Source organism: Genypterus blacodes, unplaced genomic scaffold (assembly GCF_046128005.1).
Source record: "Genypterus blacodes isolate CSIRO-AG114 ecotype Tasmania unplaced genomic scaffold, CSIRO-AGI_Gbla_v1 ptg000044l_1, whole genome shotgun sequence".
Taxonomy (NCBI): domain Eukaryota; kingdom Metazoa; phylum Chordata; class Actinopteri; order Ophidiiformes; family Ophidiidae; genus Genypterus; species Genypterus blacodes.
This window is the reverse complement of record NW_027466857.1, coordinates 9243187-9258187: the sequence shown is the minus strand read 5'-3', so window position 1 is coordinate 9258187 and position 15001 is coordinate 9243187. Positions and strand designations below refer to the sequence as shown.

The 15001-nt window shown below is 47.1% G+C and overlaps 1 protein-coding gene across 3 annotated transcripts in view; it reads right to left on the bottom strand.

Annotated features, from left to right (window-relative positions):
- dlg3 (discs, large homolog 3 (Drosophila)) overlaps window positions 1-15001 on the bottom strand; it is a 64937-nt gene that overhangs the window by 42019 nt on the left and 7917 nt on the right. The window contains exons 1-2 of one of the 3 annotated variants that reach the window (XM_076148911.1): window positions 13694-13759; window positions 12632-12739 (exon numbers count right to left, since the gene is read on the bottom strand). In XM_076148911.1, coding sequence (XP_076005026.1) covers window positions 12632-12739; window positions 13694-13744 — 159 coding nt within the window. In that variant the 5' untranslated portion in view covers window positions 13745-13759. Of the gene's footprint in view, window positions 1-12631; window positions 12743-13693; window positions 13760-15001 lie in introns of those variants that run through there. The other 2 variants (XM_076148909.1, XM_076148910.1) reach the window with 2 other exon arrangements.

Below are 15001 nucleotides of genomic sequence, written 5' to 3'. Positions count from 1 at the left end.
TGAAATGGGGCTGAGCTCTGGCAGGGCCTCTGACAACCACCATATGGGTCGCAGAGGCTCCGGCCTCGGCTTCCAGCAGGACACACACCTCCACACACCTGATCTGCTGCTCCAGGGCAATGCACCTGTACCACTACTACAACCAAAGCCCATATATGTGCAAGGAAACACACCACAAAGATGAAGCCAGTGTGACTCGCCTCATCAGTACATCAAGAAACTTGTTTTTGCTTAGTTTGTTTTTGTATGTAGTATTGTATGTGTTATACTTACAATAATTACACTCATCTTTGATACATTTATTGTTGAGCTGCAACATATCCTACCTGTTTACTGACTAATTAATAATCCTATGTTTGAGTGAAGATTATTGTCGGTGTGAGCATCTGCAGGACCTCCATGTTGAAACAAAAAGAGTAGATGCAGTGTGGAAAGGTAGAAACCATGGAGCAAGTGAGTGGAGGCTTTTAAGGAAAGTGTAGGAGGAGCAGCTGAGGTCGTGGGGTCACAGTCACAGCTGCTCGCCATCACAGTTCCTCAGGTACTCATAATTCTGCCTCGGTTGCTTGACTCGCGATGACATCACCGCTTGATTGGCCTCATTCGCCCCCCCCTACGGTGCATATTCAAGCAAACCTTTGTTAAAGTGCGTATAAATATTACAGTGGCACCTCATCTCCCTTGTTTCGTGCTGTATCTTCTCCTATTCACTACTCTCCAAAATTCTCAAGGTTTCCGGTTGACGTTGTCTTCAGGTGCAGGTCTGCGTCTGCGTCATGATTCGCTCTGAATCTGTACGAGATCAGACGGAACGTTGGCGACATAAATCTGAGGTTTTACCTGTGAAAAGTGGAAGTGAATTTGTGTTTTGTGCCGCAGACATTTGAAAATAAATTGCAAACACAAAGGTTGTGAGGGGGAAAGAGAGAAAACTGATTTTATTGTCCGATCAATCTAACCTTTGCCTCTGCCGCATCCCTCCTGAAAACGGCTCTGCACCCATCTTTGATTCGTACTGTACGAGAAAGAATGAGGAAGGCCACCGGAGCTCCCCAGGTTGATATGAAAACATCAATTTACCCAAACTGACTTTATTCCAACCTTAATATATAAGAGAGAGACTTTTAAGAGCTGAATTTAAAATGTGCTGTTACTTAAAGTTATTTTGCAACGTCTGATTGTATTGCTTCTTTAACCATAAGACAAAATAGCAGAGAGTGTAACTGTACATCACCATGCTAGAAAATCATCAGAACTAATAGGATTAATCTCTTCTGTGCACGGAACAGAAGCCACATACCGTAGGTCACGCAAGAGCAAAGTTTGCAGACCTCATTTCCCAGAATCCTCCCTGTCTACAGCAGCTCGGGTCATTGTTGTACTGTCAGCTCTCGGATACTGTTTTTAAATTACCTTAAACTGTGGGGAAAATAGGGAATAACACGAAAGCTATGCAGCTGTGACACTATGCAAGATTTGTTATGAAGTATTATTCTCTTCTTATCGAGCTAAAGCGACAGTCGGTGGTTTCTGGGTGCTGACGTTCATATTTTAATGGTCGTATTTGTCAGTGTTCCAAACCTTAGGTGGCAGCATGATGAGACGTTTACCTTTTTTTCTGTGCATCGTATTGTTTCTTATAAAATAAAATACAATAATACAGGATAAAGGACATGAACTGGACAAGCCTAGATTGTGCGTGTTGTCTTTAATTAAACAAACTAACTACCAAATGTGAAAGAACGGAGAGAGCGCAGAGTGGAAGCAGGATCGGATTACTATTTGAATTCCGCAAACATGCCGACAGAAATCTGAGAACTGGTTTCCAAAAACCGATATAAAGACAAACGTCGTCCTGTCCGTTCTGCTTTGACAGACGGCAGAACTATACAGCCAGAACTGGGAAGGTGAACATTAAACAGCTCATTGCTCTCTGCTCTGCTTTCTCCATTTTTAATTGTTATTGTAAAGGTTACAGGCCTGAAATATGAACCTCCTTCCCTTCTCCCATTTCCACTTTCCCCTACTTTTCTCATTGTCATTGTTAAAGATGAGGATCTGCTGATATGTAAAGGAAACCGGCTGAACAAAAAAGGGACCACGACTGTAATATAACAACTGAAACACATTGAGAAAAACCTGAACCTGCACTGTCATCCTTCTTGACCTCCAGATACCTGGAAAACGAATGCGTACGAGTGCAAATACATACACTACGTCTCCCTTTGTCGAGACGGGCTCACAGATAAACCTCTCGTGATCTGATGGGAGTATTCCACGCTTCAGATGGAGCCTTTCGAGATCACAGCAGGGGATCCATCTCCAGACATTTGGACAGAGAGCCCTTGTAAATCCCGTCCCGTTTACACTCCCCGGGGTTGCTGCATGTAACATGTAGCGAACGGCAAATCAAATCTAGCCCCGCAAAAAAAAAAAGGGAGTGAATCGGACAAACAACCACGCCGATGAATCAACACGCCTGTAAAAGAGACGCAAGCGCACACTTTCTGATCTCGGTTAAAGGCCTGAAGGCTTGCAAGTCATAACCACCGATGCACCCACTGTGCCTGTGCATTAACATAAAGCCCCTTAACACTACGGGGGGGGGGGATCACACACTTTCTGATAAACAACAGTCCTGGAGAAGAACTTTGGATGAAAAACCTTGGTAATAAATAAAGTAAAATCCGATGAATATTTAAAGGTGATGATATGCAGAGAGCTGGAGGACACACAAAGACAGATTGGAGCCCGTGGGGGGAAAAGAGGGAGCTTTCTGACTGAAGCTTCCCAGCAGACTGTGGCCTCCACTTCTCTCAGATATAAATTCAAAGCCTCTTGTTTTAAAGAACGTTCTCATCCTCCCAGCTGGCTTTCACGTGGAAATCATCCATAATTAACCTTGCAAGCTCTCCACAAAAGCCGTACAATCATTCTGTAAATAGATGACAGGAAAAAAATATTATGGCATCATTATGTCTTGAATGTCTAATAGGAAACAGCGACGGGAACAATTAAAAAATGTCAGCGCAGCTATAAAAGCCGTCTCCCTTTTGAATGACTGTACTACGTTATTGCTTTCCGTCGTGTTCGCAAAAAAAAGGAAAAGAAAGGAAAAACAGCGCGAGTCCTCGTAAAATCTGCGTCCATAAGATAACAGACGCATGTGTGTGTGTGAGTGTGTGTGTGTGTGTGTATGTTGGGCATGTATGATTACTGCTGCCCCTGCTCTGTGTCAGTGTGTAGGTAGTGGGGGGAAGGGACGTATTAACATTTCCCACCCAAGGATGAGCAACGGTGACTGAGGAGAGCTTGGGGAGGGATGGGGGTGGGGTTAGAGGGGGGTGGGGGGATGATGGAGGTGGAGGTGGCTATGAGACCCACGACCGTGCCACCGTCCATTCATAACAGAGGGTGCACGGGAGTGAGTGTGTTTGTGTGCAAGTGTGTGTGTGTGTGTGTGCTGACCCCCCCCCCCCCCCCCCCCACACACACACACAGCTGATTTCATAGACGGAGGGACAGATGCTCGTCCGCGGTGTCAGGGCCTCTGCTGCTTCCTCCCTCTGACAGCATCACCAACTGCCTCCTCTTACATAACCCCCTCCCCCTCTCCAGGGCCACAGCCTCCCTTTATTGGCTTATTTCTCTCTATTCCAACCGTAGCATTTTCACCCCACTGACTGCTGCTGCTGCGTCCCCCCCCCCCCCCCCCCGCCCCCCCAACCCACCCACCCACCACCACAGCATTGCCGTTTCCTCCTCTGCAATTCCAGCTCTTTATGATGCCATTTACGCCGGACGTGGATTGAAGCTGTGAATGGCAGCTTGGATATTTTGCTCCACAGGGTTCACGTGTGTTGCGTTTTCACATGATACAGCAAAGGGAGCAAACCAACAGAAGGATCCTTCCGAAGGCTTCTACCATACCTTACCCCCTCCCTCCACACACACACACACACATACACACACACACACACACATAAATCACAACGCAGTCGACAAACATTCTCCATCAATCAGATACTACATGGTACGCTTGAAGCCGGCCGTGGAACATTTCTGCAGTAATCGTGATGGGCTGAAGAATAGAATCGCACAATAAATGCTTACATAATCACAACTGCTGCGAGCTTGGGAACGTGTGAGAAATGAAATGTGTCCCATTGGTCTGGGTGCAGCTGATAAGAAAAGGCTCGTCATAGATTTTCAACGCAACACGAGTCCGAGAGAAGAAAGTAATGTGTTGCTCAATCTCAATTTTTTTGTTCTTTTCTTCCTTTTTCTCTGCTGTGGCGGCGGCGGCGGAGGTGATGCGGTGATGTCGCTGAGGTTACGGCTCAAACGCGGGCTCGGTTTAGAGGAGGTGATCTCTTCCCCGCACTGCACTCACTGAAATATCAGCCTCCATTTCACCCCCCCTGTGCCTCTGCCCCCTTCCTCCTCCTCCTGTTGCCCCGCGTTTGCTATTCACACATTCAGACATACGTGACGGAAGAACAAACAAACACACACACACAGACACAGACACACACACACACACACACATACGGCGGCTTGTCTTTGCTGAAAATACGCGACTTCATCGACATACAGCAGCGAGGACCATCCCTTGAATTTCACGCTCACCAAGCTACCCTTCCCCCACCCCGGCTCACACTCATTCATACATACATCCACCTTTTCCCTCTTGTAACTTAAGATGATGCTGAAGCTGCTCTGACTCTTTCGTCAACTGTCATCTGTGAATAAATGTGAATAAAAGGAGATAATAGATATAAGAAGAAGTGCAAAGAGGTGCTTTGATTCCCACTGTGCACCACTATGGCAGGCAGCGTGAAGACACAGTTTTCTGCTGATTCTCTCTTTCCTGACATCACGTTAATTACATCGCTATTCTTTTAGGCAAAATGGCTTGCTGGAAGAAAAGAAAAAATGGAGGCCAGGATTAGAAATGCAACTCGTATTAGGGATCTGTTTCATTATCTCCTCGTCTTCTCCTCTCCTCTCCTCTCCTCTCCTCGTCCTCTCTTCGCTTCTCTCTCACCTGATGAGACACAATCCTGCCATCAGCTGATCCCTGAGACATCGCCTGCAATGTCAGTGTTACCGGGCGGAGGGGAAAACTTCAAACGATTGCATTGTGTGCATGTCAGTGTTGATTCAGGCGATGGAAGTCAATCTTGATTTCAAAGGCCTATGGTAACTGCATTAACGTAAGCATTTAGAGGTGTGTTGGATCGATAAGCATTAGTCATCTGCATCAAAGTCCACACATGAACATCATCTCCGTGTGTGTGTGTGTGTGTAATCAAATCATCAGTGCTGTCCTTTCCTTAGGTGTCCTCTGTTCCCAAAGAAGAAACCACAGAATCAGAGGGCTTGAGATGAATACTAACTATGAGCTTCTCCGCCGTACACCAACCAAGCCTCAGCAGAGGAACATGAACAATCTCGGTCCTATACAGCAACAGCTTATGAGCTCCCGTCTGCCAGGCCCCCGCAGGCCCCCGGCTGTCTAATTAAACAGAAGAAAGGTGAGTTACCTGGTCGTACCACTCGCGGTTGGTACAGGTGCACTCTGGCCACCATCCTGCTTGCCCGCTGGAGTTGTTGCCATTCACTTTGGGTCCCCCCTTGGATTGTCCCTTTGGGTTGGGGCCTCCAGAGCCCCCACCAGACATGATCTTGCCCTTACTTCTCCCCAAAGTGCCCCCTCCTCCTCCCATGCTTCCACCTCCTCCCGAGGCTGGAGGGGGTAAGGTTTGGCCTCCCCCGTACCCAGGCGGGTATCCATAGGGCTCAGCTTGCCATTCTCCTCCATACGCCGGGGCATCCATCCTACGCAGGGCAGCCATACGGGTCACTTCATAACACTCTGGACACTTGCAGCAGTGGTGGTGTTTGTGCATGCTGGCTGTGTAGGCTGGGCTGACGCTGAGCTGAGCGGCGTGGCACTCGGTCTCTGCTGCCTCCTCAGATCTCGCTCAGCACGCTGTGATCGGCTCACACAGCGCTAATGCCGATGGAAATAACACTAATCGCCGCAATTTCTACAGATGTTCCCTTTTTTCAGCAAATCCTGTTACTCCCCTCTTTAGTCCTCTCGGATGAAACAGATGAGAGGGATGGGAAGCAGCAACAGGAAAACAAAAATTAAAAATGGGCACGTAGTCTTTTTCCTCTTGACGTAGAAGATCAAAGCAAATATTCAAAAAATCAGAGACCAGCCCCGATGGTAGAAATTTCCTCTTGCTTCTCTGGTTTCACAGTGATATGTATATAAATTCATAGATATAATATATTCTTTTGTTTATATATCATATATATATTTACACACACAAATACATATAAAAATATTAATATAAACAGACAAGCACAAATACAGTTATGTACAAGGATAAATGTATGTATATATATGTATATATATATATATATAAATATCTATATGCGTGTGTACAAATATATATAGATATATAGAAACAATATGTATAAATAAATGATATCCGCAGATGAAAATCTTCTGTTGATTCTTGATATCTTCCCGGTAAGTCAAAGTCTCACGTTTTTCCTCCTGCGTTGGAAATCGTTGTCATTCTCTCTCTCTCTCTCGCTCGCTCGCTCTCTCGTTCGCTTGCTTGCTTGCTCGCTCTCTTTTTTCTAAGCCTGCAGAGAGGAGCTGAGCACTGATGCCTCTCAGCCTGCTTGCCCTAGATGTGGATTATTCAGAGGGATGCGAGCAAGCAAAAGACAGAGAGGGGGAGAGCGAGGGAGAGAGAGAGAGGGAGAGAGAGAGAGAGAGAGAGAGAGAGAGAGAGAGAGAGAGAGAGAGATACGTAGCAGCATCCCTCCAGCACCTCAGCCCTGACAGCCACAGCCAATCAACTGGCAGTGCTGCCATCAGCAGCAGCAGCAGCACCAACAGGACTGAGCGCTTCACTGGCCGCTCTTAAAGGGGCAGGAACACCTAAAGCTCACTGCTCCACAGCTCGGCTGAGAAGGTGCTGAGGTGCTGTTACTCAAATCAACGGGCACTAACTGTTCAAACAATCGCCGTTTTCCAGCCAAAATCCAAAGTATTGTGCACATACGTGTTCAGGGGCCTCCTCTGTGCTCCTGCTTTCTTACAGCTGTGACCTATAAGCTTCCATGTCCAACCTCAGGCTCTGTGTCACACCACAAATCTGTAAATAATCTAAGAATGGAACAGGTGTGATGAAAAAGCGTTTTCCTCCTGGCGAACAGAACACCTTTGACTCACGCTGGATTACTTTACATCATTCTTTATCCTTCTTCCTTTTCAGTACTACTATTGACCAGCGGGAGTGATGCTGAATTATGTCACTGTTACGTGTTGTCCATGTGGAGGAATTGCAAAACAAGCGGTGAAAGCGCACGCCGACCACGTCAAAACCACCATTCCAGATCCATAGGGGGAAATATTAGCCTCACAATGATGACATCAACACGTGTGTGTGTGTGTGTGTGTGCGCGAAACCAACAAGATTACACGCTCGGGCTTATTGGAGTGGGTGGAGGAAGAGACTGAGAGTGAGAACGTGTGAGAGACAAAAGAGAGCAGGAGAGACAGATATGGCTTTCATGTATGTGTGGCAGTTATATTCTGAGTGATGCCATAGAAAAGGGCTGAACCATTTGGCGTGCCTACGACTTTGTGGATTGATCACAGTGAGATGTAACACATCCTCAGACTGAGGGTACAGGTTTTGTTTTTTTTCAGACAACTGAAAGGGTGTTATTGTGTCGCCATTAAAGCGCTGCATATATGCATTATTAATGAAATGTGACGGGGAATAGAGCTGGGTGTGTCTGCGTGAGGGAGAGAGTGTGTTTGTACATAGAACACACGCACACACACACACACACACACACACACACACACACACACACACACACACACACGGTTGGTTCCTCTCAGTGTTTTGATGCTCACCTTAGCGACACAGGCCGTGTTTCATGTTTATATTAATGAGTTTCTGCCACCTTCTTCTTTAATTGAGGCAGATTTAAGAGCGAGGGCCTGCTGCTCTACGTTGCAGCCCTACCAGGAGGCTCACACAGCAGGCTCAGCCACACTTAATTACATGCAACACTAACTCACTCCATTATAATGATATTCTTTCACTCTAACCTACAGAGATTTACCAAGCGGAGCAAAGAAAAAGAGGGAAAACTTTGACATTTTGAGCGCGACCAGAGAACACAGAGAGCTTCAGGTTGCATTGTTGGTTGCAGTCACAAACCCAGGCCGTTGACCAATCCCGGACGAGAGGCGGGGCTTGAGGCGGCGGCTTGAAAGGACGATGTAAGCATATCGATCGCGGCACACATGACCGAGCACATGTTGCGACCGTCCTCCCTCTGTGTCTCTCTCACAAACTATCCACACCACATTTAGAGTTCAGCCGTTCGCATGGGGGGGAAAAAAGCCGCCGACAGCGTTTGAGACAAAATGTGGGAGAGGCGAGCGGGATACAGACGGGAGGGACGACGGACGGAGAGACACTGTGTGTTCTGAATGAACGCAGATATGGCATCTGTATGTGCGGGGGCGTGCACACACACACACACAAAAATGAGTCTGCAGTGTGTGAGTATATGTAGGCGTATCTAGCACCTGTAAGGGAAAGAACCCTCTCCCTTTAAAATATTGCATAATATAGAAAAAATGTTGGCCGGTCTTCTTTGAGCCAATCTATTGAAGGTAAGATGGAGATATGGAAAGCAGGAAATGGAAGACAGGAAGTAAACGGGCGCTAAACAAATCAGAATTACTCTTAAAGGGAAGAGGAGGCGATGCATGCTAATGAGATGTAGAATATGTTATGTAGATCAGCCTGGAGGGGAGCAGGCTTTCCCGTCTGATCAAAGATATCCTACACTGATCAAGACCCTATAGTCAAGTATTTTGAGGGACGAAATCTTAAGCAGAACCTAGAACTCTTCACTCGCCATTAGTGGGACTTATTTTTTAGCCCAATATCAGATTCACTCTCTTCCTTTACCTGCACTCAATATTCAGATTTGTCCAAACTGCCAATAAGATAACTATAATAATAAATAAATAATTAAGATACTGAGGGGTTAACAGGCCCAGACATGAATGGTCCACAAACCGCAGCTTGAGAACCACTGCCTTACAACTTGACATCATTTCCTCTGCTGAATACGACACAGTCCCCCAAACATGACGAGCTTTAGGAAAGCGAAGCATTTCTTGCAGGGGTGGCTGTGTTTGTTTGCATCACACAGATTTGGCATTTCTGTTCCGTGTTTATCAGCTGGAGGATTAGGCAGAGGAACCGTAACCCTGCAGAGCTGTCGGCCTAACATCCAAATCTCCTCCCTACGACAGGTTACAGTGCACGTCTCTCATAGAAACCATCCAAATGTCAGCACCAACATAAGGTTCTTCCTCCTTTCCTCCGGATTTCTGAAATGGTCAAACACGAGCTTGTGGCATCGATTCTTGCACAGGTGGTGGAAAGACGCAACGGCGCTGCACTGTTCATTCACAGAGACGTCTGACGTGTGGAGATAATTGTGACGTTTGGACCCTTTGCGTACTATTTTAATAACTCGTTCCATCGGTGAGGACAATATAAGAACAACATTTTGTTACAGCTGACTCAGAACAATGCCAGCCTGGTTGCGCTCAGCAGCATAAAAGAATGAAAAGAGAATCATACACATCCAGGCACCAACACTGCTGCAAAAGTGTGTGTGTGTGTGTGTGTGTGTGTGTGTGTGTGTGTGTGTGTGTGTGTGTGTGTGTGTGTGTGTGTGCGACGTACATGCAACCTTGAACGTGTGTATGTGCGCGCGAGGTAAATATTGTGCCCAATTAAACGGCTTAGACTGCACAGATCTGGATCAACAGCATCAGGTAATTTATCTTGTGAAATGAAAGCGGCGGCCTCTGACCCCGTGTTGACAAATGAAACAGGAGGAGCTGTGATTTATGGCATAAACGAGGGAATTATCCTGTGCTTTTTTGCTTCTCTGCATCCCACCTCACTGCACCCCCCCAACACACTCAGCCCACCGTCATCTTGCACAGCGCGCTATTACATAAACCCACCTGGACCGCCACCCTGTAACACAAACACACACACACACACACACACACACACACACACACAGAAGAAGCATCACAGCCCCCAACCACTGCACAGACCATGTATTGAGCTTTTCAGTCATTTCTAGGCATTTCTCTGAGAAGCACAAGTGTTAGTCACCTGACCGGATGCAGCTCCATATAAGGGCTGTCGGTAGTGAGGCAGTCTTAAAGAGGCAGCGTCCTATCAATGCACACGCTAAGCTGCGCTACTGTAGCCTTAACTAACTGTAAGTGGGGGGTGAGGAAGCAAGACTTATAAGTCTCTCTCAGGCATCATTACATCTTCCACTCAGATTTCCCCCAAAGAAAATGTCTGATAGAGAGAGACCAAAGCCCAGAGTCGATGGTTCCGCCTGCTGTCATGAGAAAAAGGTGAATATTTACAGTTAATGGGGCCTTAGAGGCACATTCCATTGCTCCACAAATCATAGCATTGTAAAAGCGTGTGTGTGTGTGTGTGTGTGTGTGTGTGTGTGTGTGTGTGTGTGTGTATGGAAAAAAAGAGCGATGGCCCTGAAGAAAGCCAGGCAGGCTGAAACAAATGAGTGAGGGATACACATCAGTTTGGCCCTGACAGATGAAGTAACCTGGCGAGGAGGCAGCACGTTACACTCGCAGCAGCAATGCAGAGACGGAACACAAAGGCTACATGGCTAAGACTCCTATTAATAGGCCCCAGTGGCAGAGAACAGCTGCTCCACCACACACACACACACACACACACACACACACACACACACACACACACACACACACACACACACACACACACACACACACACACAAACACACACCAAACACACTACACCCAACTCGTGGTATAATGAGAGAGAAAGAGAGGAGTGTACATATGGAGGAGAAAAGGAGAGGAGGAATGGAGGGAGTAGGAAATGAGGGAGACGGGGAGGAGAGGAAGATCTATGAACAATGAGGAGAGAGGGAGACTACGGGAGCGGGGAGGAAGGAGAGACGGAGATGGAGGCTGACAGGAGCGGAAAGGAAGGGATGGGGAAGGAGGTGAAGAAGCACGCTGGAGACGTGGAAAGAGGGAAGAAGGTGAGGCAGGTGATAAACTGCAGAGAGAGAGACGGAGATAGGTGCCCTGTGTGTGGGCAGGAAGGCGATGACTAGAGGGGGTATCACTGAGGCACGGTGCTGAACAGAAGGGGAGTAAAAATAGAGGGAAGAAAATAGAGAAACACTGAGACAAAAACAAATTGCTTGGCTCCATGTGTGTATGGGAATGCATAATAATCTGGGTGTAATTGCCCATTCACCTTGCTACAGAGAGCCATGCATCTAAAATCACGCCGCTTGCTGAGTGTGCATCATCTGTGGGCTCGCTTAAACGTGCGCGGCGGCGAGAGCGCACCGCCCGACAAAAAAAAAAGAGAAAGAAAAGAGACAGGAATTAAAAGAGGAATGAAAAAAGACAGGATGAAAAAGAGAAGCCAGGAGAGAGAGAGAGAGGGAGAGGGAGGGAGAGAGAGAGAGAGAGAGTCAGAGCAGTCTGTAGGGATGCAGGCGGGGGAGGAATGTGGTTTCCATGGCAACTCGAGGAAGGCTGAGCTCTGGGTGTCCGTTCCAGCGCTGCACTGCACCGGCCCTCGCCTCTCTCTGCCGCCTTGCTCTCTCCAGCTTCCCCCACTATATCTTCCTCCTACCCCCTCTTCTCTCCGCGTCCCCGCCCTCCCTCCCTCCCTCCTTCCTTCCCTGCACCTCCTCGGCGCCCTCACCTCCCTCCGTCATGTGAGGGAAGGAGTCTCACACACACACACACACACACACACACACACACACACACACACACACACACACAGCTCTCCATGTTATCTACATCAGCTCCTCTCTGAGAGCTGTGGAGTCAACCTGTGCTGTCAGTGTATTCTTATACAGACGTTTCATTATCATAAGTGAGCAACGGTTCCGTGCCGCTGTGCTCACGGGCTTCGTCTCCCCTCCCCTTTACCCCCGCCGAGCCCCCCCCCCCCCCCACCCCCCCCCCCCCCCCCGCCCCATCACCCCATCCACTCCTCTCCTCTCACTAGATCTGGGCTCAGCTGAAAAGCCAACGCCTGCGGGCAATGTGCTGCCATGTGCCGCTGGCCATGTTGTACTGGCTGAGGCATGTGAACACTGAGACACACTGAGACACACTGAGACACACAGCTCGCCTAGGAGACGCGTCTTCAACCCCAAACACGACTGTGCGCTTCCTGCTTATGCGGCAGCAGGTTGGCAACAATCTGAGCCTTTGATATTACGCACGCAGTTAAAGCTTCAACGCCATGAAGAGAATGAAAGTGAAACGTCAGGATGATAGAAACGTGGACTCACGTCTAAATATTTACCATATAATAAATAAGATAGTGAAGGACGAAGCAATGTCTTTGTAGTGTGGCATTGTAACATTTCTACAGACTTGGTAGTTGTGTCATCACTGTAGGATTCCATCACTAACAGCTCTGTGTGCTCTTCGTCTCTACTCACCTTTGGCATGTCGACCTGGGAGAGAACCACCACGCCGAACACTCGCTCCACTTTGTGAGGGCTCCTCCTGCTGGTCACCGTCACCCGGGACACACCCTCCTCCTGGTCCTGCTGGGGCAGAAATGCAAACGTTCAGACTGGATGAGTCCGTTTGAGAGGAAGCAGCCTCCACCTGTGATGTGTGCGCATGTATGGATACAGATGCTGCTAATCAATAAGCATGCTGGGGTTTTTTTTTTCATTCTTGAAGGTCCTGTTGGGAGGAAGTGTCTCTTCTTCCAGAGGGTTCAGGCCTAGAGGGCAGCAACACAATGACATTGCTCTGCCACAGAAGATTCTAGCATCTATTTAAAGTTGTTTAGAGAGAAGCTAGAGAGGTAAGACACAAGGGAAGTATCCATTAAGCTTTCACATGTGTGTTTTTCTTCTCAGTTAAAGAGTTACAAAATGTAGTGTTAAATGATGGAGATGCAGGCATAAGAAGCATCCTTAACTGCAGAAAAGTGGGAAATGAAAGACAGACACACAGAGTCTAATTGTGTATATGAACTTTCTTCAAAGGACATACATACATACATGGAGGAGAACTGTAAAGAGGGGAAAAGAGAGTGAGACAGAGGAAATGAGGGATAGCAGAGGAAAAGGAGGGCAGATAGAAGCAAAGCTGAAGCTAAGTCACATCATCCAGTCAGCTTTGGTTCCGGCCTGAAGTATCGTTACAGAGTCAATGCTGAAACATGACATCATCCTGTGGTGAACGCAGGAGAGCTCACTGTCTTTCACTCACACCTCTCCTTGGCTCTGGCTTAGTTTCTACTTCTGCTATTTGTTGTGGCAACACACCGGCAGGGCGAAACGCTCTGACAAGTGAAACTCAAGATAACCACAAATTCATCAAACTGTCCAAATAAATGAACAACTCATACTCATTTTCACACATTAGCGACTGAAAGCTTCTAGTCTTTACTATGGACACACACACACACAGACACACAGACACACACACACACACACACACACACACACACACACACACACACACACATAGACAGTGGACAGTACCTGAGATTCGCTGGGGCCATTGCCACAGTTTAGAGTGCACAGGCCCTTCATGGACAGCAGAGGGCAGTGTTTAGAGGCGGCCGTCAGCGGATGCAAAGTGAGACAAATGTTCTAAAACATTTAGATTCTTAGTTGCTTATCTCAGCTGATAGCTCCGAGTCAAAATGGAAGCTGCTCCCATGCTCAAATTGAAAAGTCAACGCTTCAAGTGTTTATATGAACACACACACACGCACACAACCACACGCACACACACCAAAGCATGCAGGTCTCTGTATCTGTGTACCTGTGAGACAAAAGTGCAAACTCAACCATAATTCATGCTCACAGTACAAAACAAAACAATGAAAATCTAATTAATGCTGAGTTTAGCAATTTCATGATGTTGTGACCTGAGAATGTGACATCATTCTCATTAGTTATCGGTTATTCTGCATGTTATGGCTCCATTCCCACATGGCAGCACAGACAGACAGGTCAGCTGACATCACCAGGGCCACAAACCCACGCACACACACACACACACTCCCTGCTTTGTTAAACAGTTGCACCTAAAAGTGTGGCCTTACACACACTCATACACACACACTCACCAGTCATACAACACGTTTTCATTATTTCAGCCACCACTTCCTTAGTTATTCGATTATTACGCAATACAACCGTTAATATGACATCACATTTAGGGTCTAATTATAAATTGAGAACTAAGAATTGATACTTTCACATTTCACTCTCACATCCGTTCCATTTCCTTTCTAAAGGAGCTATTCTCTGCTCTCACCTGCTACTCTGCACCAAATCAGGGAATTTGCAGACTCATTTACTTTCCATCCCATCCTCCACTCAGGTGACAGCATGGCTAGAATACTGATGAGCACCTCGCTGGGTGTCCATTAAGCAGCTCTCCTTCTCTCTCTCTCCCTCTTTCTCTCCTTCTTTCTCTCTCTCCCTCTTAAAGTTTCCTGACTGCCCGGGCCCCGGGAGCAGCTGGGATCCAGAGAAGGAAGGGGGGGAAGTGGAGTCCTTGGGTGCTGACTTAGTGCTTAGTCGGGGTGGATCACTGAGAATTTGGAGATGAGTTTTGAATGACAGAAAAAGTTTGAACCACAATCATTTCCCACATTGTGGTTTTACACTGCACTGAGTGGTCCTTTAATATTGCTATTCTTGGTCAGGGGAAAGTCATTGATCGAGTAATCCAGCATGTCAGAGGTGACAAATTGGTCTAATTCATGTAAATACATCAAAACATTTATGGAAACCCTTTCAGAATTTCAGAAAGGATCATTAATATGTCACAAGTCC